We start from the raw sequence: 27137 nt of genomic DNA on the forward strand, positions 1-27137 counted from the left end.
TCCCTATCATTAATATGCACAAAATCCTGCTGCTAATCTTATAATCTGTTTTGTTTCATCAATTGCTTGCCTACCACCAGGCGGGAAAGAAAAAGAGAGAAAGAAAAAGAAAGAAAGAGGAGAAGAATAAAGCCGGAAAATCACGGAAAGCTTCGGAAAGTAAACGGAAAAGCCAAATAAATCGGATTTTATTTTTGATGAAGCAAAAAATCGTTAAGGCTGTTAAAAGGAAGCGGGTTTTTCCGCTGGAGGGATGGGCGTCAGGGAAATTTAAGGAAAAATCGGAATATATCCAGCATTTTATTTGCATATTCGGTTTCTCCGAGTACGGGTCAGGAAGTTCCTTCAGCAGTCAGCTGCGGAGGAGGGAGGGGGCGCGGAAACACTTCGGGAGAGTGTATTCCCATCCCTTCTGTTTGCCGGGCGGGAGGCGGCGCCGGGCGAGCCGTGGGTGCGGGTCCGGGGCGCCCCGCGCAGCTCCCGCGGGCGGCTCAGCCTGGCCACTCAGACTCCGGTAAAACAATGAAGACATTAATTTTGAAATCGTCCTCATCCTACTCCTCCCTCCCCCCCGATCCCTCTTCCTGCGAGGTATTAAGGGAATAAAACCATCTACACCACACGCGTCCTATTGAGATTAATGTAAAAATTATGCGCCCCCCAAAAAAAAGGAAAAAAACCCCCAGGCCACAACAAAAAAACCAAGCCCAAACAACCCTTATCTCATATATCTTATTCTCCGCGCCCCGCGCCAGGCCCCGCCGCCGCCTTGCCGCGCACCTGATGATTTATTAACGCAATCTGCGGGGAGGGCGACACGCGTGCCCGGCCACGGCTCGTCCCAGCTCATCTCCTAAGTAATCGTTTCTCATTAGTTCTGATAATGTTTTAATAGCGCTGCCCATATTTTAGCCAGCCTGGAATTAATAACGGAGGGTGTCCTGAAACGCGCGGGGATGAGGGGGAGCTGCAATACAAGCAGGTAGTCTTTAATTAATCAGATTAGCCCGGAGGTCCCCGCGCTGTAAGGGATGCCCCGGCAGCGCCTGGAACGGGACCCGGGGGGCGGAGGGGGAGAGGGGGGGTCGGCCCTGGCTGCTCATCCCCGACTCGGCGCAGGGGCTGCGGGGGGCTCTCCGCCCGCGCCGGCCGAGCAGGACGGGGCTGAGCGGCTCTCCCGCTCCCGCTGCCGGGCCGGGCCCCGCCGTTCCCGGGGGAGCCGCGGAGAGGCGCTCCCGCCGTCCCCGCGCTCCCTCCCCTCGCTGCTCCCACGCGGGCCCGATGGTGGGGTTCTCCCACCCCCCTTTTCGTCTCCCCTTAATTAAACCAAAAATAACCCCAAATAAGTGAAATCTCTGCTCGGAGACGGAGGGGAAACACACTAAGCTGGGAAACGGGAGGAATAAGGCACTGTGGCTCCGTACGTGAAATGGCCATGGAGGTGGTGAGAAATGAAACTAAAAAACAACTGTTTTCTATTTACAATTTTAAATAAACAGAACAGCCTTCCCCGCGGTGTTTGTCTAAGTGCAGCAGCATTGCTGCTGTGTAGGTCATGAAAAGGTTCGTGCATAGTTTAAAACTTCCCATTCTGTTAATTTCTTAAAGAACAGTCGTTCATAGTCTGAGCACAAAAGCTCATGATTTAATGAGGAACAGAAACAAAATCTCTGATTGTTGGTGTTTCAAACTTCATTGGAGTCCTCTGGCAACCACAAGTTGATCCTCTGCAGCTTCAATACCCTTTAGCCCTCCATATAAGAGTACATGCTGAATAGAGGACAATGCCTGGTTGTTATGTTTATTTACCCTTACTACAAGCTGGGTTAACCTCTTCAAAACAGCTTTACTAAGCCCGTTAACCACACAGCCCACATGATCTGTAGCCGTATCCCTAATGTGATGTAAATCTGACTCGAGACCATATGCACAAGTTCTGCTGCATTGTGTCTCCAAAAACTACAAGTTTATTGCCGTCCAACCCTTCCCGGGCTGGACGCTTCCAGGAGGAAACTCTCTGAATAGAGACTGCTTCAAAAAAAGAGAAGAAAGTCAAGAGTCCTGCATTGTTGGAGCATTATTTTTAATGGCTGTTGCACACTTACAGAAGGGCAGTGTGGGGGGAAGGCAAAGCTCACACAGGGTAAAGATTTTCATCGCAGTTATTTCAACTGGTGCATAATTATTCGAGGCTTTCTCCTTTCTGCCAGGAGTTCTGCATCAGGGCAGGAAGAAGCACAGAAAGAAATAGAAAGAATTGAATTAGTTTCTATCTTCTCTTTCAACAGAGCTCAGGGCTCATGTTTTGCCTTTCTCCTTCAGTGAAGTCATACTCCCACATTTTCAGTAATTACTGTGATGTCACTGATTTGATGATGCAACTTCATTGCAGGCTATGAGTAGAACATGGGCCATGCAGCAGTGGGCAGTGGTTTGAGTTGGGAATAGTTTTAGTAATTAGCAATTCCAGCAAGCAAACTATGACAGATCTGCAAAATGGAAATGAATTTCTGTTTAAGCCTGACATCTTTAATTTTACTCCCCCCTTCCCCTTCCCCAAAGTATTACAGTCATCTTTTAAAACAGCTTCTGGAGCCCCATGGCGAGAGCTTCATTTACCAACTCATTTTTTCTTGATGGCTGTGGCAAGTGTAACAATGTTCTGTGCCTGCTTCAGTAATGGCATGTCGATCATGCTCCCGCGGAAAGTAAACGCTCCCTGGAAAAGAGAGAATATGAACTTCCTGAGACACCTTTGGCAATTGTAGTTGGCGTGTCTGGTCCTTTACAAACACATCTGTTTGCCAGGAAACATCATCTCCCTCAGTAATCCTGAAGAAGTTTTAGGAGACAAACTCATCGAGACAGGGCGAGTGCATTTAAAGAAATGTGAAGAGCAACAAGCTCTCCAAAGGGGAGGCAAAAAGAGAGAGACAAGAGAAGCCCAGGGTGCAGCTGGCCTGTTTCAGCCTCTCTAGCTGGCAAACACTGAGGGCCAAGAGCAGTGAGGCCGTGTGTGCCTGCTGGGGAGAGGGGCTGGCACCCCCCACACCTGGGGGCAGCTCTGTTCCCCACCTCCGGCATCACCATCCAGCATCCAGCCAGGGCTGTGCCACAGGGCCAGTGGGAAACTGCCTGCAGACAGAGGGCAAAGCCAGAAGTTTCCTTGGTCAGCAAACAGCAGTGGGTGTTTGTGGGGGTGGAGGGAACTTTTCTTGACTCAGGGGTTTGCGAGGTTGTGCTGCTGCTGCTGCACCTCTCCATCAGGTCTCCAGTGCTAAAGATAGGCTGGGCCTGTGCTGAGGGCCAGGGACTGGGATGAAAGCTGAAATAACCAAGTGGGTGGCACAATAACAGTGCCCAAATCTCCTCTGGAGCCAAGGTAAAGCCCTCCTGAGCACCACACACGGGGAATTTCCCCAAATGGATGCAGAGCTACTCTGTGCACCTCAGCAGTGGCAATCTGAGAGTCAGGACAGGTTTCAAAAGTCACTTTGAATTCCTAAGGATTTTTTGTTCGTACCATGGTGACAAGTTTAAAACAATTAACTATGAATCATAGTTAAATCTTAAACAGAAGACATATGCTTTAAATAGTGCCAAACCTGACTTGTTCCCTTAGATGCTTTAATCCCCATGTGTCTCTGAGGTAAGATTTGGAAGATAAAACACTGCATTAAGACATGCTGAAGTTCAACAGACAAAAAAAAATCTTATTTGCAATTCTAACAGTAGCTTGATGCATTAAAAAAAAAACAATCAAATAACCAACCCAAAAATCCGAGTGCAAAGGTGCAATCTCTTCCCTGAAGAACTCAGAGCTGAGCCCCAGCAGTGCAGAGGGTGGCTCTGAGAAGCACTGCACACCCTTTTAATGTCCTGCTGCAACTGAAATGGGATCACAGGCTGGCCTTGGGTTTGACAGTGCGCAAGGCTAATCAAGAGCAAGGTACAGTCCACAGCAGCACATGTGCATGAGCAGTGAGAAAAATGCACAGGAGAACAAACCTTTTTCTGGCTTTTATTTGAGGCTTGATAATTATTAAATAGAGGACTCCAGTAAGTAAAGTGAAAATATAACCCATTTACAAAAATATTTAGGAAATATGTCACTCCAGTGGCATATCTAGCTAAACTGAAGCAGTATTAATTAAATACTAAATCATGTTCTGGAATAATTAAGACAAAAATCCACCTTAAATAGTAATCTAACACAAATCAATATTCTTGCATGTAAGAGCAGGCTGCATTAAAGCCATTGAAAACATAACAGTAAAAACGATTATTTTATTCAAAGTAGATTTTCCTACTATAATTTGCAATATTTCAGGTAGGTTTGGAGAATGGTACTGACAGATACTCAAGGGTTGGTACTTCAAGTTGAATTTTTTTGTGTACTGAGCAAACAATCAACCCTACCACACCCCAACACCAACATCAGTATTATTATTATTTATACTATTAATAATATACCACTTCTAATTATAGTTACATCTCTGAAGTTTCCAATTATATTTTTAAATCTTTAAAGAAAATGCAGTCTCAAACTATTAAATTTATTAACTGTTGTGGGAAAAAATAGGAACTAAGTAAACATTTTATGACATAGGACTTATTTGAAATAATTCAGGTCTATGCTGTGATCACAAACTGCAAGGTAGATTTTTTTTAACTGTAAGAAAAACATCCTTTACCTGTCCTTTTTTTTTCTGTAGGCATCAGTAATGCCTATTCAGTAACAGCTAATTCAGGGACAAAATAGAGTAAAGCTAATTCAGTAACAGCTATTGCTTACAGAAGAAATTTGCATGTGGGATGACAGTCATAAGTAGAAATATGTTGAAGCCTCAAATCATCCTTCCTAGCTCTGTGAAAGGCTGATTTAGGAGTACAGCTATCCTAAGTACCTGCAATGGTTTGCAGAAAGAGATGGGTGCCTAGCAATGTCAGTTCTGGTCTTTGGTGGTCCAAACCATGGCTGGGAGGGTCTCAACCCTTCCACTGACTAGACACAGAATGATCTAAGGTCAGATACCCCTGCAGGTACCTAAGCTATACCACGATGAATCTGGGCCAGAATGTCTTCTTTATAAACCAGGAGTTAATTAAACAGCAAGCTTGTCCTCTCTTCATTAAAGTAATATGTTTAAAAGGAAAACAGGATAATGGTGTGTACATGGACACACAAACACTGAACCACATGAGAAACACAGTACATTTCCTGCTTGTCAGTGTGCAGCTGTACAGCGGGTTGCTAGGAATTTGAATTCTTGAAGGAAAAAAATGCCTTTTTTTTTCCCTAGCAGCAAAGGGTAACATGAAGTTGGCTTCTCTGCCTGTTCACTCTGAGGCTTATTTTCCCCCTGCTAATTTGCAGTGTTGAGCTAAAGTCCAGAAAAAGAAACTAATTTTAATGCCATTGAATATACCCTATTCACTGACTCTCTTTGCACCCACAGGTTTCAACAGATAGGAAATACCAGTAATTACGGCTTTGTCCCCATGCTCTCTTTTCCAATTCTGCTAGACGAAATTTGCCTCTAGCATTCTTTTGATTTTCTCTCACATGAATATAAAGAAAACAAGACTTTCTATAAACACCATTTGCTTTGATAGCATTAATCTGGGGATTAATTTAGCCATAGATCTAAATTTTGTTTTTAGCTAATTTTCTCAACAATCTCACACTTCCAGTCTGTACTTAGATTTCCAGTAGTTCTGCTATGGGACCAAGGGCCTGCTCTTAAGGAAGCTTGCAGCATAAGCAGGAACAATGGCAGGTGGGTAAAGCAAGGCTGGGATTTGCCCCCATCCCATTTGGTGGCTGTGGTTCTTGCTCACCATGCAATCATATAAATCATTCAGAGGGAGCCTTTTCAGAAACCTGTAAAGGGACTCTGCCATCAGGCTAATCAAATGTGTCAGACCTGCCTTGGGAAGAGACAGTCTCTCCCGGTGGAGGCTGATGGAGAAGTGGGGAAGAGGAGCATCCAGGAGGCAGAGCCGCAGATGATGGGCACAGCTTCTGGGTGACAATACCTGGATGCAAATAACTCAGCTGGGATGAGAAGTGGGGGAATGGAGGACAAGTGTGGCACTCACCAGACAGCAGTCTGGAAGTGCAGCCCTACTGAGGAATGGGCAGGTTTGTGGGCCAAAGACAGATCTGTGTGCCCCTGTTTAAAGTGACACAGCACAGATTCTGCTGGGCCGATTCAGTGCCATCCTCCATGCAGCCACACAGAGAATGTGCTGAAGGCAAAGCCCTGTGAGAAATAGGGTGACTTTGGTCTGCAGTGTAAGGGAGCTGTAAGGGCACTTTGGCTGCTGCACACTGCACAGCTGTGAAGGCAGCACAACACAGCAGAAGGGTTTGTAAATACAAAATGTCTGTGCTCCCTCAGCCTGATGGCTCTACAGCTCTGGCAGGGCAGACTCCCAAGGAGGAATCAAGGAAGAAAGTGAATGGGCAGTGTTCCCTGTTTGGGTCATCCTTCACACTATCTAAAAGTCCTTCCCAACTGAGTGACAAGCAAGGAAAGACTCAAGGTTTTTCCTTCTGGCATGAAGCATTATTCACAGTGACATTTAATGCTCTATTAGGACAGTAGTAACATTTTTGAAAAATAACAGCAATTTATGCAAGATGCAGGCCAGGCTGAGTAAGGCCTTAACAGCTCTACTTCAAATGTCAGTATATCCTAAAGTGCTGTGAGGATGGGAAAAAAAGATTTATATAGAAATATAGAAAACAACTGCAACTGAATTAAAATCATAGACAGCTGTTAGTGGGGTTTTTTTGCTGTTGTTGTTGGTTTTTGTTTTCCCTCAGAGGAAATGGCAAATGATAATCTTGGAAAAATGGAAATTGACAATGGTCAGCTCCAAGTAATGCAAGGATCCAGCCTACAGGCAAGAGAAGCCATAAGTCATAGCTGACAGAGAACAGTCATTTTCACAGGTCAGGACATGAAGATACAGGCTTGTGATACAGGAGGGCAAATCAGTTATGGAATAAGAATAACAAATGCAACAAATTTCCAGGTCGTTATGGAGACACTGAAGAGATGCAGAACCAAACTTTGTAACACACAAGTCTGGCAGATTTTATACTTGTATCATATGAACTTCCTCTTAGATAAATGCAGCCACTCCAGCACAGCTCAGACCTGGCAAAGTTCAATACGTAATTGAGGGTTCTTCTTTGACAACTTAGAATTCAACCCTGGCCGCATGCTGCCATGAATATTGAAGATGGCTCTTGTTGTCTATATGTCATCTTGTTATGTCATCCTTAAAAATTTCCTTTATCTATAAGAAATTGCATGTATCAAGTCACAGAGTCTCAGTGTTGGTCTGTCATTTGCCATGGCAAAAGATGAACACATTAATGCAGTGTTTCCTAGAACATGAAGACCTCCTCTTTTTGTGTGTGTCTCTCCCGTATTTGGGAACATTTACTTTGTGAAACTTTCGGGAGTGGTTAAGAGTTTGGTAAATCTGTAAGACCATTTCATAACCAGAGTAATACTGGTTTTTAGTGGCAAGAAGGTTTTTATCTTTCTAGAAGTTAAATGGACAGGATTCAAGGTCCATTATTTCAGTGTTGTCTTGGGATCAGTATTCTCTGGTGGAACCAGGAGAAGGGAAGAAATTATACAGGTGCTAGTGTTTACCACGGGTATAATGGAATTGTGTTAAATATGGAACTGTGTTGACTTTGACTACACAGGGGATGGACAGGATGGCAAGTGAGGTACCCTTATATTTTTCCATAAGATCAGAGAATGTAAAGTTTTATACTTCTTCATCTGTACTGAAACCTTTTTATATGATACACAATGTTACACGAGGTTTTACTCTCACCATATTTTATTTCTTTATGTACTGCTGGATTAAGGAGAGAAATAAGCAGAGTAAAACTATCATGATACAGAACATTCAAGGCACCTCTTAGTAATGTGACACAATTATCTCTGAGTTGTGTATGGAAGTACTTGTGTTAATTAAAGTCAAACAATAATTGTTCTGGGACATGTGGGACAGTGATGAGACAAGCTAGTCCCCTTTGGCTGGCAATACAGAAGAATTAGATGTACTCCTGCACCTGCCAATGCTTGCAGCTTTTTCCTCAGTATTTGCTCTATCTGTGGTTACCTGTGCCTCTAACCGCATCCATCCCAATGACTGCAATGAGCTCACTAAGAGGGTTACGGCACCCTCAGTTCCTAGACCACTGTAATCTATTAATCACCTGCATTGGTACCGAATATGAAAATTGAATGCAAAAGTATGTAAGAAAATAAGAAAGGATGTAAATTTTGAAGAACCAAATAACTCCTGTAAATTCCAAAATGTCTGCTGGCTCCCTGTCTGTTGGCAGATGGGACTCCAAGCACAAGCATCGGTTTTGACATCTCTGTGCTCTCTTTTTGGAACCACTGCTGTGGTTCCACTCAATCATTGTCCAGCCTTTACTGATATACCTTTGATTTTATGCCTTGATTTCGTCATACATGTAGACAACAACTTAAACTCCCATGTGACAGTTGCCAGGATTTTCTCAAAGATATTTATATAGGTTACATGAAGATCATGTCTTGTCTGAGGCAGAAAGAAAAACCCAATGGTCCTGCATCAGATGAAAGAATATAACTAATACTGCTAGGTTAATTTGGAATTTAACTAATAGTGCTAGGTTAATTTGCTGTGTGTGTGCATGGGCTGTCCTAGGTCTCTCTGAGACAGCTGACTCTTCCAAAGGCAGCTTACTCTGGGAATCTAGTCAGGGTACTTAGACGGCAGGCTTGAATGTGCTAGGGGGTCCTGGGAGTAGGTAAGGCTTTGGCATGGGGGATACTCTGGGTAGTTAGGCCAGTGGAAAAAAAGGAAAAGCAAGACAAGATAATGTGCCAGGAAACAGCAATATGGACAAGAAATCACCTACTGCTGAATTTTGAATTAAGTATGGGTCTAAAATAGGGATTATGTGATGCTTGTGAAATTGCCCAAAATGCCTCTTCCACTGCACAAGGTACTACTGACTGTATGACAGCCTCACAAGCTAGGGGAGGTCCTCAGACACTACTCTGCTGTCACACAGTTAGAAACAGTGTCCCACTGGGGGCTGGGACACTGGGTTTTTTTCCAAATACTTTCCTCAACAGTTTTGCAATACTTTCCTTTGCAGACCAAATCCCTGCAGAGTGTGTGGCAGTCTAGTCCTACTGGGCTGTCTTTGGAGGGGATGTGTACCTAGGACATGGGGGAAATGGGCATAAGGGAACCAACAAGACAGCCACCCTTCTCTCCTCCATCCCCTTGATCATTAGGAGATGTCGTGAGTCTAACACAGCTCCCACACTGCTCTAACAGCATGGGCCAGAGGCTGGTGTGAATAGAGCCTTTGTGTAAGTGAGTAATTATGTAAGTGCCCTTCCAGCCCCGGTGACCTGTGTTGGCACTCGCGGGCAGTGCCAGGCTAAATGGAAATGAGCAGAAGGGGCGATGCCAGCTGGCCAGGGCAAACCTTGTGTACCTCCTAACCCATACAGACAAACGGCCTCAAGTCCACAGACACAGGAAATCTTTGATCCACAGTTATCTGAGAGACATGAGTTCTTTCCATGGTAGTTCAGTGTCTCACCCACCTCTGAAACACAAAGATCTAGTTATGACTTTTTGCACACCCCAAAACTACAAGGAATAAATGCACTAAAATCTGCTTGGGTCTGAGAACATTACCTCTAATCCTGTACAATATTAGCTGTTAAAGCAATAAGAGTTTTGTGTTCTGCAACCAGGGCAGATTTGGTCTTCTGAGGAGGGAAAGGAGCAGGTGGATGGCAAAAGCTCCCCCTAAAAAGCATGGCATTCATGAAGATAATTCCCCTGGGATTAATGAAAACACACGTTGTTTGAGTGACTCCCTGCAGAGGAAATTTGGAAGTCTTTGCTTTGGGGCTTAAAAAGAACGCTTGGATTTGCTTACAGGTAATGAACAAAGGAGAAGAGGAGCCTGGTCACAGCAAATGGCGTTGGGTCTGTGCCTGGGGGAGGAGTGATTATCCTCAGTACAAAGGAATGATTTCTCTTGAAACAGAAGGTTGAGACCATATTTTTGGGGAAGTCAAGAGCTAACAGCTGTGATGGTGCTGAATGCAGGTTTAATTAATTTTTTTTTCTTCTGCAAGTCATAGCCAAAGAGCTGTCATAAAGAGCTGGGTCATGATTCTACCTTCTCATAATGAACTTCCAAAGGTTAGTGAGCTGCTAGGAGGTGTTCAGTGAAATCTGGGTCAACTGAGAGTATGTTCCAGGCTGTGACAAGATAATGCCTCTCTCTCTTCTCTGCTCAGGCCTGTCCTGCCTTCAGAGCAGGCTCACACATAACTCTGGCTTTCTTTAAGTGTCTTTGCAGTAGGTAGAAATGCCCAAATAACCAGTGCAGTCACATATGACAAACTGAAGACTTCACAGGCAGTGAGCTGTATGGACAAAGCTTTTTGGGCTCTGGACCTTTTCACATTCACTCCTTTTCTGTAACAAGATTATGGATGGAAAGACACTTGTACAGAAAATCTTTGGGAAAAGAATTGATCCCTGAAAAAGTTTGTTAAAGACATCTTCTTGGCAAGAGGAGATGCTCAGTGGGTCTCTGATCTGTTGAAGTGTGCATAGGGAGGGAATTCTGCAAAGTATCATCACCATTAAGTTGTAGCCTTTTTGCTGATATGTAGAAAACATTAGAAATCGCTACCGTTTGTTTCTTTTTGTCAGTGTAATCTTCCACTGGAGTAGAAGTAGTCAGTGAGTTCAGAGGATAAATCGGTTTGTAAAGCCAGAAGCAGGCCTGTTTGTTTGAGATAGGCTTCTGCCTCTAGGAGCAGATGGAAGGACACAAAAGGTCAAGAAAGAAAGAGCAACAGCCACATGAAATAGAGATTGATTTTTGCCTCAAATAACTCCTGAGCAGCAGTGCAAGAACTCTGACAGAAGAAACCCTTTCTAAAGCTCAACAGGTAGAAAGGACTTTGTGATCCTTCAAGTCCACAGTGGGGCAGGAAAGATGAAGAACAAGGACCTACAAGGTCCTTCATTTCTTCTCCACCTGGCAGTACTGTTTCCAGCCCATATATAAGGGTTTTGCCCTGCTGTGTGAGCCAGACAAGCTGTTTTTCCATCTTACAGTCCCCCGAGCTCCCTGAACCACCAGGGACAGCGCTTTCAGCTGCGGTGGGCCTGGGGTTGCTGCTTGGTCCAGCGCCAGAAACTCCTCAGGCCACCAAAGCCTCTCCCTCTGCCTGAGCAAAAAATCTATTTAACATCCCTGAATGAAAGGCAGATAGGAGGGTTTTTTATTGCTGTCTTTGCATTTTTTTTAGTTACCTTCTTATTGTGGTTGCTGCCTTCCTGTGTGCTCCTCTAGAGCAGGAAGGAAAAACACTAAAGAAGCGGAGGAAAGTTCTAGAAATCAGGAATACCCTCCACTGGTTTTCATTGTCTGTCTCATACTGTATTGGGAACGGAAGAATCCTAGAGAGCACACTTGCTGCTGCCAAGCAAATCTTTATTTTATAGCACAAAAGCAGCTTCCTGGACAAACAGCCTATCCAACCATGCATTTTTTCTCCCTAGTGAGCATCATGGTTATTACATGGAAAAGTGAAAAGTAACTGATATTAAGGCTTTAGGATCCTCAGATGACCTTCATTTAGTAATTTGGAATTAACTTGAGGTTTATAGTCGTGGAAGCAGTTTGTTAAATATAAACTAGAAAATGCAATCTGAAAGTAAATGACTACAAAGCACACAGACAGCATTTGATACTGAAGGGAAAGGTAGCTGTAAAATACAATGGAGTTGAGGAAAATAAAAATAGTGAGGCTTGTTCTGCCAACAAGCATGGAATTGCTCATATTTTTGTATTCTGTGTTTTTTCTAATTTCAGATTCATTTTCTGAATAGGATTGAACAGCCATTTTTTACTGTGATTCTCCATTTCAACCGACAGAGCTTTTGCAGACAGCCACTCCAGGTCCCTGAAAAAGCTGGCTAGCACAGAGAGGAGTGAAAAGGCAGCAAGATTGCTGCTACTTAAATTAACTGAAACAATATTTTGGCCGTACAAGCTTCTGAATTCCCTCAGTAAGGCTTAAAAAGAGCCATCTGGTCAGAACATTACCTCTCTAGTTAGAGCCTGCTTTGGAAATTGAAATGAGGCTCATGAGCACTCGTTAATGCTTTTTAAACAGGGATTTTGGAGGTGGGTAGCTGCCTTGGTGTGCTGCTTGGTGCAGAGCAGGTTTTGGCACGATGGTGGGCAGGTGTCTGCAGTGTTGGGTGTCTTCCCACTCCACGCTCATAGCAAAGCAGTGTCTGCCCTGGGAATGTGCCGACACAGCATGGCCCTTCCAAAAGCAGCTCACCCTGCGTTTACCTCCTCGAGCAGACAACGATGGGGGAGTCGTGCCTTGCTGAGGAGGAGCCCAGGGAGCTGCCATCCTCTGCAGGGCCTGTGTCCCCTGGGCAGGAGCAGCTGCCTCCTCCAGGGGCTACCTCCGGGTGGAAAGGCTATGGAGGGGCACAGATCCATCCTGCTCCCGGCTCATGGTGAAACTTCTCCCCGCGGGAAACAGCAGTGTGCCATCCGAGCCCTTCTCCCTCTGTGTTTTGGACACAGGTCTTTAATGAGTGGAGGAAAACAGATTAAGAGCCACTGAATGCCTGCTGGGGAGTGGAAAGGGCAGAAGCTGGCAAGAAAATGGTTTTGTATGAGTTTCTGTCCTGCTTAGAAGCTTTTGCAGCCCCGTGTAGTAAAATCTGTCTCCTTTTCTCCCCACCTGGCATAACTCCCTCAGGACTGATTGCACCAATGTAGGAACCAGTATAGCACAAGCAATTAGCTAATACGGCCCCTTCTGCTCTATTGTAGAGGTTCAAAATCCACCCCAGATGGATCTTTCTAAGAGAAAAGCCTTCAACCATGACACAGAACACATTTATAAAGCATTTTTCAAATACTAAAAGTGTATAGGGAAATTTTGAGTACTAATATGAGCTCTCTCGATCTCAGTTTTGACATTAAAATGTAATTTGGCCACTTTTTAAAAAGACAAACAACATAACCATGACCCATGCTTAAATCCCACTAGCGCTCTTCATCTTTGCATAGAGGTGCACCTGAGCCTAGACTTCTTAAGGCTAGTGCTCCTTAAAGGTGGCAATTTATCACAAATTCCTGAATCCCCCACTTTGCAGAGGAAGGAATACACATTGTCTAATGAACATAAAGGACAGCACATGTCCTGTGCTCTCAGAGGGAGCCCTGTGCACACACAGAGATACCCTGTGCTGCCACTGCCGCCCTGGGATGAGATCCAGCTTGGCTGGTGGCACCTCAAAACTCAGCAGTCTGTCCTGGGCAAGGGGAGTGGGGGCCTGGGCTGCTCCCTCATTCCCAGCTCTACATAAAGCCCCGAGATATAATGCCCTGTAAGGTGCAATATAATCCCTGTGGATTGATGGGGTTTGATACAGCCCCATGCCAGAGGGATGCTTCTGTGCATCCCTTCCAAGAGGCATCTCTTGGACATGGTCCCACTTTCCTGGCAACCATGAGCTGGATTGAGAAAGGGTGGATCCCACTTGGCTGGGGAGCCCTCCTGGGGTCCATGGCACAGCCAGGAGGGGGAAGAAAGTCGGGGCAGACCTCCCTGTAAGGCAGTGGGAGCTGGAGCTGGCCGAAGCACGAGGGCGCATCGTCTCTAAGATACAGTGGCTTGGGGTAGCTTTTCCTAAACAAAGAGCATTATAAGAGAGCCACTGCTGGAAATTTCCATTCCTTTGTTGGGTTGATGCTGTGTAAATAAATGCATTCCTAAGATTTTTCATAATCCTGGAAAGGGCCGTAAATGAAGCGGTATAGTTTGCCAAATTGCTGGAGTTCACATATATTATTCCTCAGCTGCTGGGAACACGATATACAATGGCATAGAATATAATGCAAGAAACATATGCTAAAGGTCTTCTTAGAAGCACTCTGTGCATTTGTATGTGCGATACACAAATATTTATTTTGATTTGCTCTATGGGATTTCAATATTCATCCCCTATTACAACTTGGATTTGTGATAGACTTACCTTAACTCTAAATAATCCTTACCTGACAGATGACCTTAGCAGCAGCATTCAGTTATTCCCTAGTTTAATATGTGGATGCTTTGAAAGCATTTGTAAATTAGTATGTGAGATAAATGTGTAATCAACCTTTTACTTTATTCTTCTGCATCTTCTTATATTTGAATTTTATTTCAAAGTAAGGCAATTTGAGAAGATTCAATTCCAATAATGATATTGTGCCTGATGTATTTTACACTTTGAATGTCTTAAAATGCATTTTCAATGTTTTCAATGTCTTACATTTTTGTCATATATAAACACTAACTGCTTATAGAAGAGATACAGTCCTGTATCCAATGTACTGGTAATGTAAATTCAGGAGTTACCTAAATAGTAAAGACTGCTATGTCCTCATTGTTAGAAATCAGATATTTTTCTTAAAATAGGCTAATAACTTCTCCCACTAACTCTACTCCCTCAGATTCAGTTTATCTGTATTTATAAGATCACTTCCCTGTTTAATGTAGTACAAATGCTTTAGAAATTTCAATCAGAAACTGTCCTTTAGACTACTGGAATTATGTTTATCACCCTGCTTTTTTTATTTTTGAGCACTCTGACATCTATCTTATATTTAGACTTTCTGACAGCTATACCTGCTTTCTTTAGGATGAATATTGTAATTTTGAAAATCATATCCCCTAGTAATGCAGTTCTACTGGAAAAATATTGAAATGACCTGGAAATAACACTCTTCTTTTTAAGTATGTTTCAGTTTTAGATCTCAAAGTTTTAGACAAAAGAGAACACTTAAACAGTTGAATAAAATACAAAATGTACTTTTTCAACATTTGTTTCTACTTGTCCAAAATACAACATTACCATTTATTTCCTGGACATGCCATTTTAAAGTTGGATTAGAAATGTAAAAAACAGCCCCACAGGCAAAACAACCTAGAAACCAAACCAAAGCAACTCCTCAAACAGGACTATCTCCAGAAGGCAAGCCCAAATACTCCTGGCTAGCTGGTTAGCTGTCTAATTTCCTTCTGTTTGGACACTGCCATAGCATCTCTAATTCCACAGTGCTCATGTGAGATCCTAATTTTTCCTGACCTCAGTACTCACATTTGGGGGCTACTATGTCAAAGCTTTTCAGTGTCCAGGATGAAGTAGCCTGGTTCAGCCTTCTTTCAAAAGAAGATTATTATGGTAATTGTAGGTCTCAAATCAGAATAGATTATAAAAGCTTATTACTGTATTTTAATGTAAAATATTGTTAACTAAAGGCATCAAACTTTAAACCACATTAATAGCAAACTATGATCCCAGAGACTCCCGAGCAGTAACTTATCTACCACACAAACAGCTGCACAAATCCCTCACATTTATTTTTCCAGGCTTTCAACTTTGATTAATAACATGGTAAAACCATGCAAGTCTCAACCATATTAACCACAGCTATATTTTTAGTCCTACTGACATGAACACTTTAATATAATAAAAGGGAAAGGAAAACAGAAGAGGTGTTTCATTAGGACACGAGGATTACTGAAACCGCTGTGTGGAGCATTTGCCAGGAGGTGGTAGGGGAAGAGTTATTACTCACATTTTAGCATGTCGTTAGGATGTGGAGAGAGAGGATCCCTCTGTGAGATATGTTTGCTTTGGAAAAAAAATTAAGTAATCAGAATGTCCAAGCTCTTCTCACTGACACAGTCATAACAGCAAATTAGAAACTCAGTTAATGAGTTTCCAGCATTACATGGAAAGCTATTTTTACAATTGTGTTATAAAATTCAGTAATACGACAGTGCTACAAGATCCAGAAGTTCACATATTAACCTGCCAGTCCTTTTTTATTGATAGATGGCTACATGCAAAAAATATATGAAGCATGCAACCTGGTTGGTTAAAAAAATAGCCTGCACCACAAACTCTCAGCAAATTTGCTCTTGGAGCTGATTACAGAAGCTTATAATATGTTTTAAAAGCATTAATGAAGAGGAAAAAAATTCCCCAAACCCAAATAAACTCCCCCCCACCTCAAATGGCTGATATAAACAAAAAATCTCAGCATTATGTCAGTAAAATAGCAGTTTCAAAATAAATTTAAAGACTAATGCTTGCCTAACATTAAATTATCCAATATTTAACATTTTTGGCTTAATGATTGTGTGATACTGGGACTAGAGTTAAATTTGGTCCAGTCTCCTAGCTGACTGTTCATATGACAGAGGTGTTCCTTAGATGAGTTTCTGACACTAAATTCAGCTGAATGAATAATGTTAAGCACATCATAAAAAATATTTGGCTGAGTAAGTCGTTTGACTTTTTTTCTTGCTGCATGTACCTGCCTACACATTTGCACCAGCAGTATGTTTGTAACGATGCCTTTTGTGAGGGAGCCAAGCCTCGTAAATCGGAATAATGGGCAAAACCAGTCACATATTTTTTTATTTCTATATTGCTTGCATGAAGAGAGCTACATTTCAAAATTGAGGTGGAGAGAACAAAGAGATCCAGTCATACACCATCCTAATAGGGACCCTGAAATCACTGCTCTGGACAGCACCCAAAAAGCATAGTCATGGCTGTGCTGGAAACAGCCAGGTACCACAAAGGGGATGCAATAGCCCAGCAAGGAGAAGGGCAGAGCAACAGCAAATACCTTGTCACATTTTAACTCTGAGAAGAAAGCATAATATCTGTTTTGACCTTTGCAGCGTTTTAATGCACAACATCCATAGCATCACAAATGCAGGGGAACAGGGAAGGCAGACATCCCAATTTTTTCTAACCCACTAGAAAGTGGAAAAAATGTGCAGAAAACATTTATATGGCACCAGTGAAATGAGACCCTATGCACAGTGTTATAGGTGAACTTCTCGACCGGAGGGATTTGTCTCCTACTTGAACGCCTCACAAGCACATGTGAACCATTCCCACCCATTCTGACATTGGGACTTTCGTTTTTAACTAGCCCAGGCTTGGCTAAGACTAAGATAAACATGTTTGGCTGCAACTTTTTTTTTTCTTTCAAAAAGAGGCAAACTGGATTATAGCAAATAACCTTTAAGATAATTAACTGACAATGCCGCAACTAGCATAAAATCTTCCTTCAGGCGACCCCTAATTTAAGTATTACTGGCACAAAGTGGAGACAGATTGTGCATCACCACCGCAATATTTACATAGCAGAAACCCACAGAGCAGGAAACGTGAGACTCAATGATGCACTAAATTAGGAACAATCATATTCTAGTGTTAATTTGCTTTCTCCTCTATCCAAAATTCAGGTCCAGCAATTGGTACAAATGCACATAAAACATTCCCATTTTTAATGATTAAGAACCACAATCTGCAAGCAGTTTCACTCAAAAGTACATTCAATTACTCCTGGGCATGTTTGAGGGATCAAACCCCCAAAAGTGAAACAGGTCAACCAATGCAGAGATTATTTTAGAAACCAAAGGCTTCCTAATGCATTTATTTCTTTCCATAAATGATGTCTGTGCAAGCAGCCTGAGTCCTCTGCCAGGCTGCCTCACTTTTTGTTGCAAATATTTTCCTCTGACAGTAACACTGTGATTATGCAGCATAATGGAGAAGCAGTTTTAATTCTCTAGTGCTGTAGACACTTGCAGGTACTCAAAAGGCTGCATAATCAAAGTTAAAATGGGGAGGAAGGAAAAAGATAGCCATTCTATTTCTAAATACATTGGGAAGTGATAAATTTATAATATCCACTATCCAGAGACAGATTTCACAAGCAATACTCTCAGTTACAGCACTTTGTAAGATAAAAGCAAAGAGCCATCACCGACCTTTCTAATAGAATCTTAAATATTATTCAAATTTGGTTCCACTATGGCATATTAACAAAATATTTACCTTGCCTAATCGCTGATGTTCTTCAAAAGCAGATATCAGTTCTTGTGCCCACTTTATTTTTTCAGGGCTCGGAGAGAACTGTTCCTGGACAACAGCAATTTGGTTGGGGTGAATCACCTGCTTACCTACAAAGAAGATTAATAACACCAGAATCATGCATCGACAAACAGATGTTCAAGCAAAATGTTCCAACCACTTGAGGCTCTCATATGCCTTGCAGACTTTCTTGCTCTCTAACTAATTATTTTGCTTGGTTTATTTTATTTTTAAAACTGGAAAACAGGCAGATAGCTTTTTGGCAGATTATTCTAAAAGTAAGAATATCTTGTGCTATGCTTGCATTCAGTATAGTTTGAAAGAACCCACGATTCTTTCTCCTCCCTCCCCATTTTGATCCATACATCTTCTCTCAGTCATTTCAGGTGCAACTGTTTGTCTTGAGCAGTCAATAACAATTAAGTATAATGCACCTCTGAATTTGACTATATAAATAACAACTGCAGCCACTCTTAAATAAGTTGTATTAAAGTGTGTTCAGAAAATGAGATATGAAGAAGATGGAAAGAGATCTGTAGGGCTGAAAAGTTTCCAGTACCCTAAGGATCATTCCCTAAATTCTCAGTATTGGTTTAGCATCATATAATCCCCAATGTTGTTTAAATTGTTGTTGCTGCAATTATTGGTAGTTGCAGGTAGGCTGCAATATTTATTTAGTCACTGGTATAGCAAACAACCACCAGCAGTGCCCTGAGGCTTTATGAAACAGTTTTTTAAATCCTTTCTTGTATAAACATAAGTTAAGAAAATAAAAATAGATGTTGTCTTTTTCACTAGAGATTTTCTAACGTGAATAGACAGCCACATAATCCCTTTTAATCTGTGATTGAATTTAGCTACCTTAAAACAAATACATGTCTAATTTGTTTGACACTTTAAAAAGTGAGGCGTTTGGCGTTATTAGTTCATTTCTATGGGAATTTCACAGACCGGTGGGATCTCTGTGGTTTGCTTTTAAGGTGCCCTAATAAAGGGAGGCTACCGTAACTCCCAGCTTCCTTCGGAGGAAATGCCTCTCCTCGGTGCCAGAAAACAAAACTAGTTAGAGGGGTGAGCCTGATGCCGCAAAGCTGCCAGCAAGTGAGCAGTGCCCTGCAGACCGAGGCTCCCACAGCCCCGCCGCCGCAGCCTCTTGTGCCAGCGAGAGTTTTGCACTTTGCCAGGACAAGCTGGAAGTGTCAGGACCCAAGGAGGTTCCCTGCACTTCACCCAGCCCATCACTGGATGTGAGAAGTCTCATGCCTGAGTGCAGGAATGCACCTATTTTCCATGAAATAACCCCTGCAAAAATCCCTGGATTACTTTCATCAGGCTGCATTGGGTCTGAGTGTAACCTGGAGTACAAAGAAACTCTACTTAATAAAATGAGCAAAGAAATTGTAGTGCTTTAGTGTTGCTACATTCCTTTGCTAGAATGCCACAAGTAGCTCAATTTTATTTCTTCTTGAACAACGTTTAGTTTGTGATTTTACAGGCATGCAAATATTAGTTTGAAATTTCAATATCACAACTATTTTTAAAATACCTTAAATATAGGTAAAAATTTAAACCCCATTAAGAACCACAATTTTTGAAAGAAATGACATAAATAATTATTTTAAACTAACGTGTTTTATCTTAAGTCTACTCAGAGGTTTTTTAGTAATTTTAATAAAATATCATAATTAATAAGCTGATTATGTTCCTTATTTGTAATACAACAAATTCTCCATAGCTAAACCATTAACTCCAAAATTGAAGTGTGTACAACAATTTCTTAAAAAATCCTAAGGAGCTTAACTTTGTGAAAAAAATGTTGAATATATTTTAAATTATATTTGAAGTCAATCTCTAATTATAACAAAATTAAAATTTGTATTAAAAATACACATACATGACTTTTTAAAAGTGTAAAACATTTCTGTAAAAAGACTTGCTTTTGATAAAGATATCTATAGTAGTAAACTATGCTTTTAATCACTAAAACATTACTGAACAATTTAGGGAGAATGTAATCTAACTTTTGATTTATAGCACTCGGTTGATTTTTATCACAGACTACCTATCCAAATAACTGTATTACAGACATAATGCCATGCAGGAACGAAGTAAATATTTTAAACAGAATTGTTGTTATTGACAAGTTACTGAGAGAGTGCAAAATTGGAAGACATTAAAATTTATGACCACGAAATCCTTTTTACAGTACCACTTGATATATTGTGTTTTAAATCAATACTTGTCAAGTCTTTTAGGTAACTGTATGATGGTGTCATTTTAGTCTCCTACAAAAGACTGAAAAGGAGAGGACACCTAGACTGTTTCGTACTTATATCTGCTCTCTCAGCATGTAGCACAGGACTTTTTATAATGTCTAAGTCAGCTGTTAAAGCTTATGGCAAGGTTTACCTAATTTTTTACACAAACATTCCTAAAACCTATGCTCATTTGTATAGGTAACACGCTGATTTAAAGTCCACAGCTACCTATAGTGCAAAACATCTTGATGGATGTCTATGGATATATAAATATAAAATTTTAAATAAATATAAATATTAAAGGACTATTAATTTGGCTGGATTACATTTGAAAACATTTGATTTTATGTTTATACACTCACTGAAGGAAAATCAGGCTGATTTTAAGATAATTGGAGAAGAAAACTTGGCTGCAATAAGCAGTGAGGTTTGCAATAATATTTAAATGCCTGGTAAATTCTTCATTATATTATTTTGCCTGTTTGATTACATTAAGGGCAATTTTACTGGCCTCATATGGGGACATCTAAGGACATACAACTTAGCTAAATATTTTGGATTTGCATCCTTTTGAGGATGGTGAGTTCAGCCCTGTTCATGCAAATAAGTGAGTGTTCTCCAACTATGAGAGCAATTTGCAAGACTCAGTTAATTTCAGTTCTGTTGATTTCAATAATTTTGATTCTTTATTAAAAAAGTAGCAGGGTGGGATCTTATATTTAAAAATTAGAAGAATTGCACATTTTGAATTTGTTATTAGGTTGACATTTCAATATTTTTACATTATCAGAGGACTGTCAGTGGCAAATATAATGTGCATACTACTGCTTTATACAAGGTCATGGATTAAGCTAAGGCCCATCTGTAATTTTCTGTGATGAATGTGAAATTGGAAATGTTAAAATGTTTCACTTATATAGATTTGGAAAAAACACTTGCATAGGTTTGAAAAAAAAATGATTTTGCTATCAGTTTTGAAATTAGATTTTATTTCAATCAAAAGAAGCAGGAAAGATTATAGAAATATTAGATAAACTGAGAGCAAAAAGCCAAAAAACAAGTGAAATATTTTAGATTGACCTAAAATATTTTTTCTTTTTCAGAGGAAAAGGAAAAATGCTGTTTTGTTTTAGCTCAAACAGATTTTAATTTTTTTCCCCCCACCAAATCAGTAGAGTCAGTATTGCCCCATCTCTAATTACAGTTGGACTGATTATCAGGTTGTTTGCTGAATTTTGGAAAAGTGTCGATGATAGCTGCAGAAAGGCAGGAGGCAGAGGGCAAGTGCAGTGAGAGCACCTTAATAAAATCTGTACTTTTCACGGGCCCTTACTCCTTGTATGGAAAGGCAAGTATGATACATGTACAGCCAAGATAGAAAGCAATTTTACACCCTAAATTGCTGCGTGACCTTTTTATTTGTCTTCTGGACCCTGTTCTAAGGTCAGACAACTTCCACCATATAGTCAGTGGAGTCCAAATCACCATCAGCATTGGTTATGCGGAACATTTCTAAATTTCCTAAACGGACAGCCTCAGTTAAACATTTAAATGTGCATTAAGCGTTCAAAAAGAATGCTCTCAAAGGGTCTAGGCACCTGCAACTCCATCTTCTGTCAACAGGAGGTTCAGATGTTTGTGTTTTTTCAAAAATGAAGCCTTTCCTTAAGCTAGGAAATATTGGTTGAGACTAGGTAGCCGTCAGCAGGTGCTACCATTCAGCAGCTCTATTATTTTCCCAACTTCAAAGGCAGCCGAGGGAAGGGTGGAAGTCCACACGGCTGTGGATAATGTAGCTGTGAGGAGCTAACCATTTCATCTCCAAAACAAGACTTGGGCTTGCAAATGTCAAAGCTCAAGAGACAGTAAAGCAGAGCTTGTGCTGAAAAGCACTGATTGCTATCCTTTTACTTGTACACCAAGGTCACTTAAAATTGCACTTATCTTTTTGTTTGGTGCTTTAAGATATTATATACAGCTAACTGTAAAACCAGAGTTTGCTAGGTGGCATTGCTAGGACCCATGCTTTTGGTAACAGAAACCTAAGGGATATTCTCATATGTGTATCCTGGATGGCAGTCAGAGAAAAACGTGGTATTCGTCCTGTGTGTTAGAATTCTCTCATGCATGTGTCAAATGGCTGCTTTCTATTGCAGCCCCCCAGTCTTTGGTGGCTGCAGTGTCCCAACGAGGTGTCCCAGTGACCTGGTACACCAATCACAGGGTAACAGGCTGCATTACAGGACTGTGGGACAAGGAGCCTGCTGCTCTTGTTGTCTGCCAATACCCGTAGGTGTTACCAGCACTCACTACGGAGAAAGCCAGGAGATGACAAACAAACCAAAGAAAACAATAAGAAAATAACTTTCCCCTAGCATCTAGCATATGAGATTTACTTCTCAATTTTTTTGCCTAAAAAGTATTTTTTAACTGCTGCTGTTGTTCAAACAAAGAGAAAGGGCTCCAGTTGTGGAGTAGCCATTGCAGAGTACAGTATTGCCTTTCCCGTGCTCCGGGAAGGGAGGAATCACTGCACAGCCTCTACCCCAACTTCTCTTCAAAACCAGTCACACGCTTCATGGCATATGGTTTCAAAAAGCAGCCTGTGACTTTTCAGGCAAAATTTCCAGCCACAATTTTTAAGATAGTAATAAACACAGAAGAGCTTGATATCAATGAGTTTTTCAATAAGTGCCCTGAAACGAAAATCAAGTTATTTGTCTAGGTGACAGTAAACGTAGCAACCTATTTAAAATGATCAAGGTCCGCGTTCTTTTGAGGCATGGGCAAAAGTCGTACCAGTGAATCCCATTGAGGCGCCTTCCCTCGATTGCCTGCGGAGCCCATCTTCATCATGGAAATCAATGTAAACAAGGTCTATTGCTTGAAGGCCAAATGCCTTTGCTGTGACTATGATTTTTTGCCTGGCATATAGAATATCGTGAGTTTCCTTACTGCTTGTTGCACCTGAGAAAATAATGAGAACAAAGAAAAGCTGACAAGAGTGTTTTAAACCTTCCTGTTTTAAATATTTCTTATGTAAAAAAAAAATCTCAAAAAACTTTGAGATTATATTCAACTGATTTAGAAAATAGAAGAGGGATGTAAGGCTATACTGTAGAGTCAAAATGATGCTTTTCTGAGGAAAAAAGATGCTTTAGCAAAAATAAAAAATAACGTCCCTCTAAACTCTAGCATATAAACTCAGATTTGATTTAGTTTAAATCAGAAGTTGAAAGCCTGAAGTCAGTGGAAGCTTTGTCTGGTAAGGACTGCTGACTTGGCTAAAATGAAAGTAATTATTAGATTTTGCTATTTACTGCGTGTACAGTGAGAAGCATTACAGCAAGAGAAGCTTTACACAAATTGATATACTGGGTCCAACTAAATGGTTAAAAAATTCACACTGAGAATAGAATTGCACTTTCCTTGGTTCTGATTCTTGTCACAACTGATGTCCTAAGCTGAATATTTAAGCTTTAGTATTTGAATGAAAAATTGATGGTAGATGACTTCTGAGAAGAAGCAAAAGAATTCATGAGACTTCATGCGCTCACAGGCTACCAGCTAAGCAACATACTCGTGTGAAGGCTAGTGAGAAAAAAATAATAACAATAATAGCCATAAGGTTACTATTTAGATATTTTCAGTCTGTAAGGAATATTTTAGTAAAGCTATGCTGATTTTTACATTAACATACTTATTTTTAATGTAGGAGTTCATAGCTCTGTACTTTTATCTTTAAATTAGAGAATCTAAGTGCCCTCTTATAAAAGAAATAGTGAAGCACTTTTTATTTTTTAGGAAGACTAATAGTGCTTTCATGTGAATATGTGGCTGTATTGACATGTGATGTCTTTAAAATAAATTTATGAAAGCAAAATGTAGCAGGAGAGTGTTTGTGCTTGATGTCAAAATCCTGAGTGACAGTGTATGTAAAGAAGTGATGAAGCGGACACCAGAATTTTAGGACTTTCAAATGTAGTTCTAAAAAGCAAGTGAATGTTGCTTATGCATACAATATTTTAAAATTATTTCAGTGACTCAACAGGGTGAGGGTTTATTTTTTTTTGGTCTGTTTTTGGGGTTTTTTGTGGTTTTTTTTTAAATTAAGTTTTAGTACTGACTGGCAAAAAGCAGAAGAAAGTCTCAGTGCCCTGTAACACAAGGACCACGTTTTAAATTGCCAGTGGTACATTCTGCACTGAAAAGAAATTAAGGAGTAGAATGAAAACATAAAAGGCAGACTCAAATGTCATTACTTTAATTATTGCTGTCAGAAATTTCACAGGCTTCTCCGAAGCAAATGCCATACATAAACATTTATAGTAAAGAGGCAAGTAACAACCTATGCTGGCACGGAAATCCTCTCCTCCAAAGACAACTGCATCCAAATGAAAGCCAGCCTGGGATCCTGTTCTCAGTGCTTCTTCACAGACAGCCTTCAAATGAGAACAGAGTATTAATGTCTACAGAAATGCAGGATGCAGAGAGACTACAGAGGCTGTTACAGCAAGCCAGCATTACCAAAATCCTTCCGAGAATATTGCTCCTATTAAGCAAAGCCACTTGTAGGTGCTCGACAATGCACAGTGCTTTAAAATGACTCAGCAAAAGAAAAAAGTATTTTGCTTTCCCTAAGCACCAAGATAGCAAACACTGGACATCCATAACAGGTTCCCCACCTTCTGGTTTACATTATGCCCCAGGTGTTACTGTGAGCACTACTTCAGACATTTATGTAGCGATATGAAACAATACATTTGGCAAATATTGCTTAACAACAAACAAAAAGTATTAAATTTTATTAGTTTGACAAGTAATATATCTGCACGAAAAACAGAAATAAAGATCAGAAACTCTTTTATGAAATAAATACTATTAATGGTTTACAATTATTTTAAGTTCCTTACAAGATAGAAGGATTGCCACTTTAAAGTCTCTGTCTACATATAACTAAAAATAAGCTAAGGAAGTTAAAAATGCAACAAGTGCTGCAGAAAAGCACTAAAATAAAACTAAAACAATTTTTCTGCTGTAGCTTTTTTCATGAGGAGAGTAGTATTGCTATTTTATATGGCTGTTTGGATAATATTAGTATCTTTTAAGGTTAAGGTACATGGAGAGAGACATGTAATTACCAGCTCTACTAACGGGTGTTCTTCTATAGCAGCTGGTGGGACACAGAATTATTTTGTAACAGAGTGTGCTTTAAAAGGGAACTCTCCTGCCAGCATCAGCAACTGCAACATTAAACCTCCACTATAAAATACTGTAGGTGAAGAAAAACCTCAATGGTTTAATATATGATCTAATTCTGTGTTTGCACACTGGACAGGAGCGTGTCCATTTGGTTATGGCTTTATCTTGCTCGCAGATAGGTGAGGTGTGCTGTAAGATAAATGGCTGTATCAAACGATCAGGCTGCCTGTGAGGTACTTCTGGAGGTACTTCTGATCTTTGCGTCCTCAGCTGGTTTGAAACTTTTCCCTTAGAGCCTGGGAGGGGAACACAGAGTTCCTTGTGCATGTACGAGCTCTTCTGTTTCATTATCACGTTGCCTTGCCATTCTGAAAAACCTGGACTCCATAGGAAGGGTTGGGGAGTGATTTATATTAAAAAGAAATTAATAAATTAAATTTGATCTAAAATTACCCTAAAAAATAAGCATGTTCTTCTGGTATTTTCAAAGTGAATTCTGCTTCTAATCTTAGCATTAAACACTCCATCATACAGACAAAGAAACAATAGCATGGAATTTGGTTGTAACATTATTAGTAGAAACCATTATAAAGAAGCAAGTTTAGCAATAGTGAGATGATGATTAACTCTTATTTCAAACTAAGTGTTACACAAAAGTTGTGTCTGACAGCTACTAAATAGCCTGCAACATGGAGTATTCCAAATCTTTGCAGAGGCCTTTTTCCACTTCAAGTGTGTTCAAAACAGTAACAGGAATGAAGAGAGGTTTTGCTATTTGGTGTGGATTGTCTGGAACGGTTCTGTCACTGGAATACTTTGAATTCATGAAGGCCTTTACAATACAAACATCAGAGATCAACGTGCAAATGTTTTTGGGGATTGAAGATTACATTTTGTATTTTTCAACCTCTTTTCCTTGGTGAAATCAGGGAGAGACTGAGAAGTATTCTGCTTATCCTAGTTTGCTGAGATGGCAAAATATGAACACTTCAAGAGTTTCTTACCTTAAAATTGAGCAAGCCCATTGCAGTTTCCACAAAGGGGATAAAATTCATTGGTTCTACAAGTGTTCGGCCTTTTAGGTGATGTAAGAATTTGTCTGAAAACTAAAACTAGACAGAATGAGCTATCATAGGGAAAAAAAGAACAATCTACATGTATACACAACATGGCAAATATTCACCTGACTGTAACAAACGCCCCTCCCCACCCCAAAACCTGATAACTAAAAAAATTAGAACAGCTTTTAACAAGGCCTGTGATCTGAAACTGCAACATTCCCATACATTTCTAAATTTGGAGGCTGGTTTGCAAGGAAAAAAAAAATTCCAAGCTTAGCACCTCTCACCCTGGCTTAGTGAAATGCAAATCAGTGGGCTGTGGAAAACAATGAAGTGCTGCTGTACCTGAGGTCCGGTTTTGTTTCAGGTCCAGCACTGCCATCACTGGAAGCGCTCCCCAGCCTTCTAAGTGGCATCCGTATTATTCATTACGGCACCGTTACCCTTTTGTTCAATAGGCTTTTCTTCATAATTTTTAGCTTACCTAGGAAGGCCTTAAAAAGGAAGTTTAATTCTTTGAAGACCAAAGCTTGCCAATTTTTTCCATGAGACCAGTTCACAGCTA

General features: G+C 40.7%; 1 protein-coding gene and 1 long non-coding RNA gene across 2 annotated transcripts in view; one reads left to right on the forward strand and one right to left on the reverse strand.

The window, feature by feature from the left end:
* The window catches only part of LOC115904843, a 77811-nt gene that overhangs the window by 24928 nt on the left and 25746 nt on the right, over positions 1-27137 (forward strand). The gene's annotated exons all lie outside the window — the stretch shown is intronic.
* The window catches only part of CLYBL (citrate lyase beta like), a 164993-nt gene continuing 139918 nt past the window's right edge, over positions 2063-27137 (reverse strand). The window contains exons 4-9 of the mRNA XM_030950586.1: positions 26516-26617; positions 24658-24751; positions 23109-23276; positions 18016-18140; positions 2620-2719; positions 2063-2215 (exon numbers count right to left, since the gene is read on the reverse strand). Of these exons, the coding sequence (XP_030806446.1) occupies positions 2624-2719; positions 18016-18140; positions 23109-23276; positions 24658-24751; positions 26516-26617 (585 nt within the window). The 3' untranslated portion in view covers positions 2063-2215; positions 2620-2623. The remainder of the gene's footprint in view (positions 2216-2619; positions 2720-18015; positions 18141-23108; positions 23277-24657; positions 24752-26515; positions 26618-27137) is intronic.

This window comes from Camarhynchus parvulus, chromosome 1, assembly GCF_901933205.1.
Source record: "Camarhynchus parvulus chromosome 1, STF_HiC, whole genome shotgun sequence".
Lineage (NCBI taxonomy): Eukaryota > Metazoa > Chordata > Aves > Passeriformes > Thraupidae > Camarhynchus > Camarhynchus parvulus.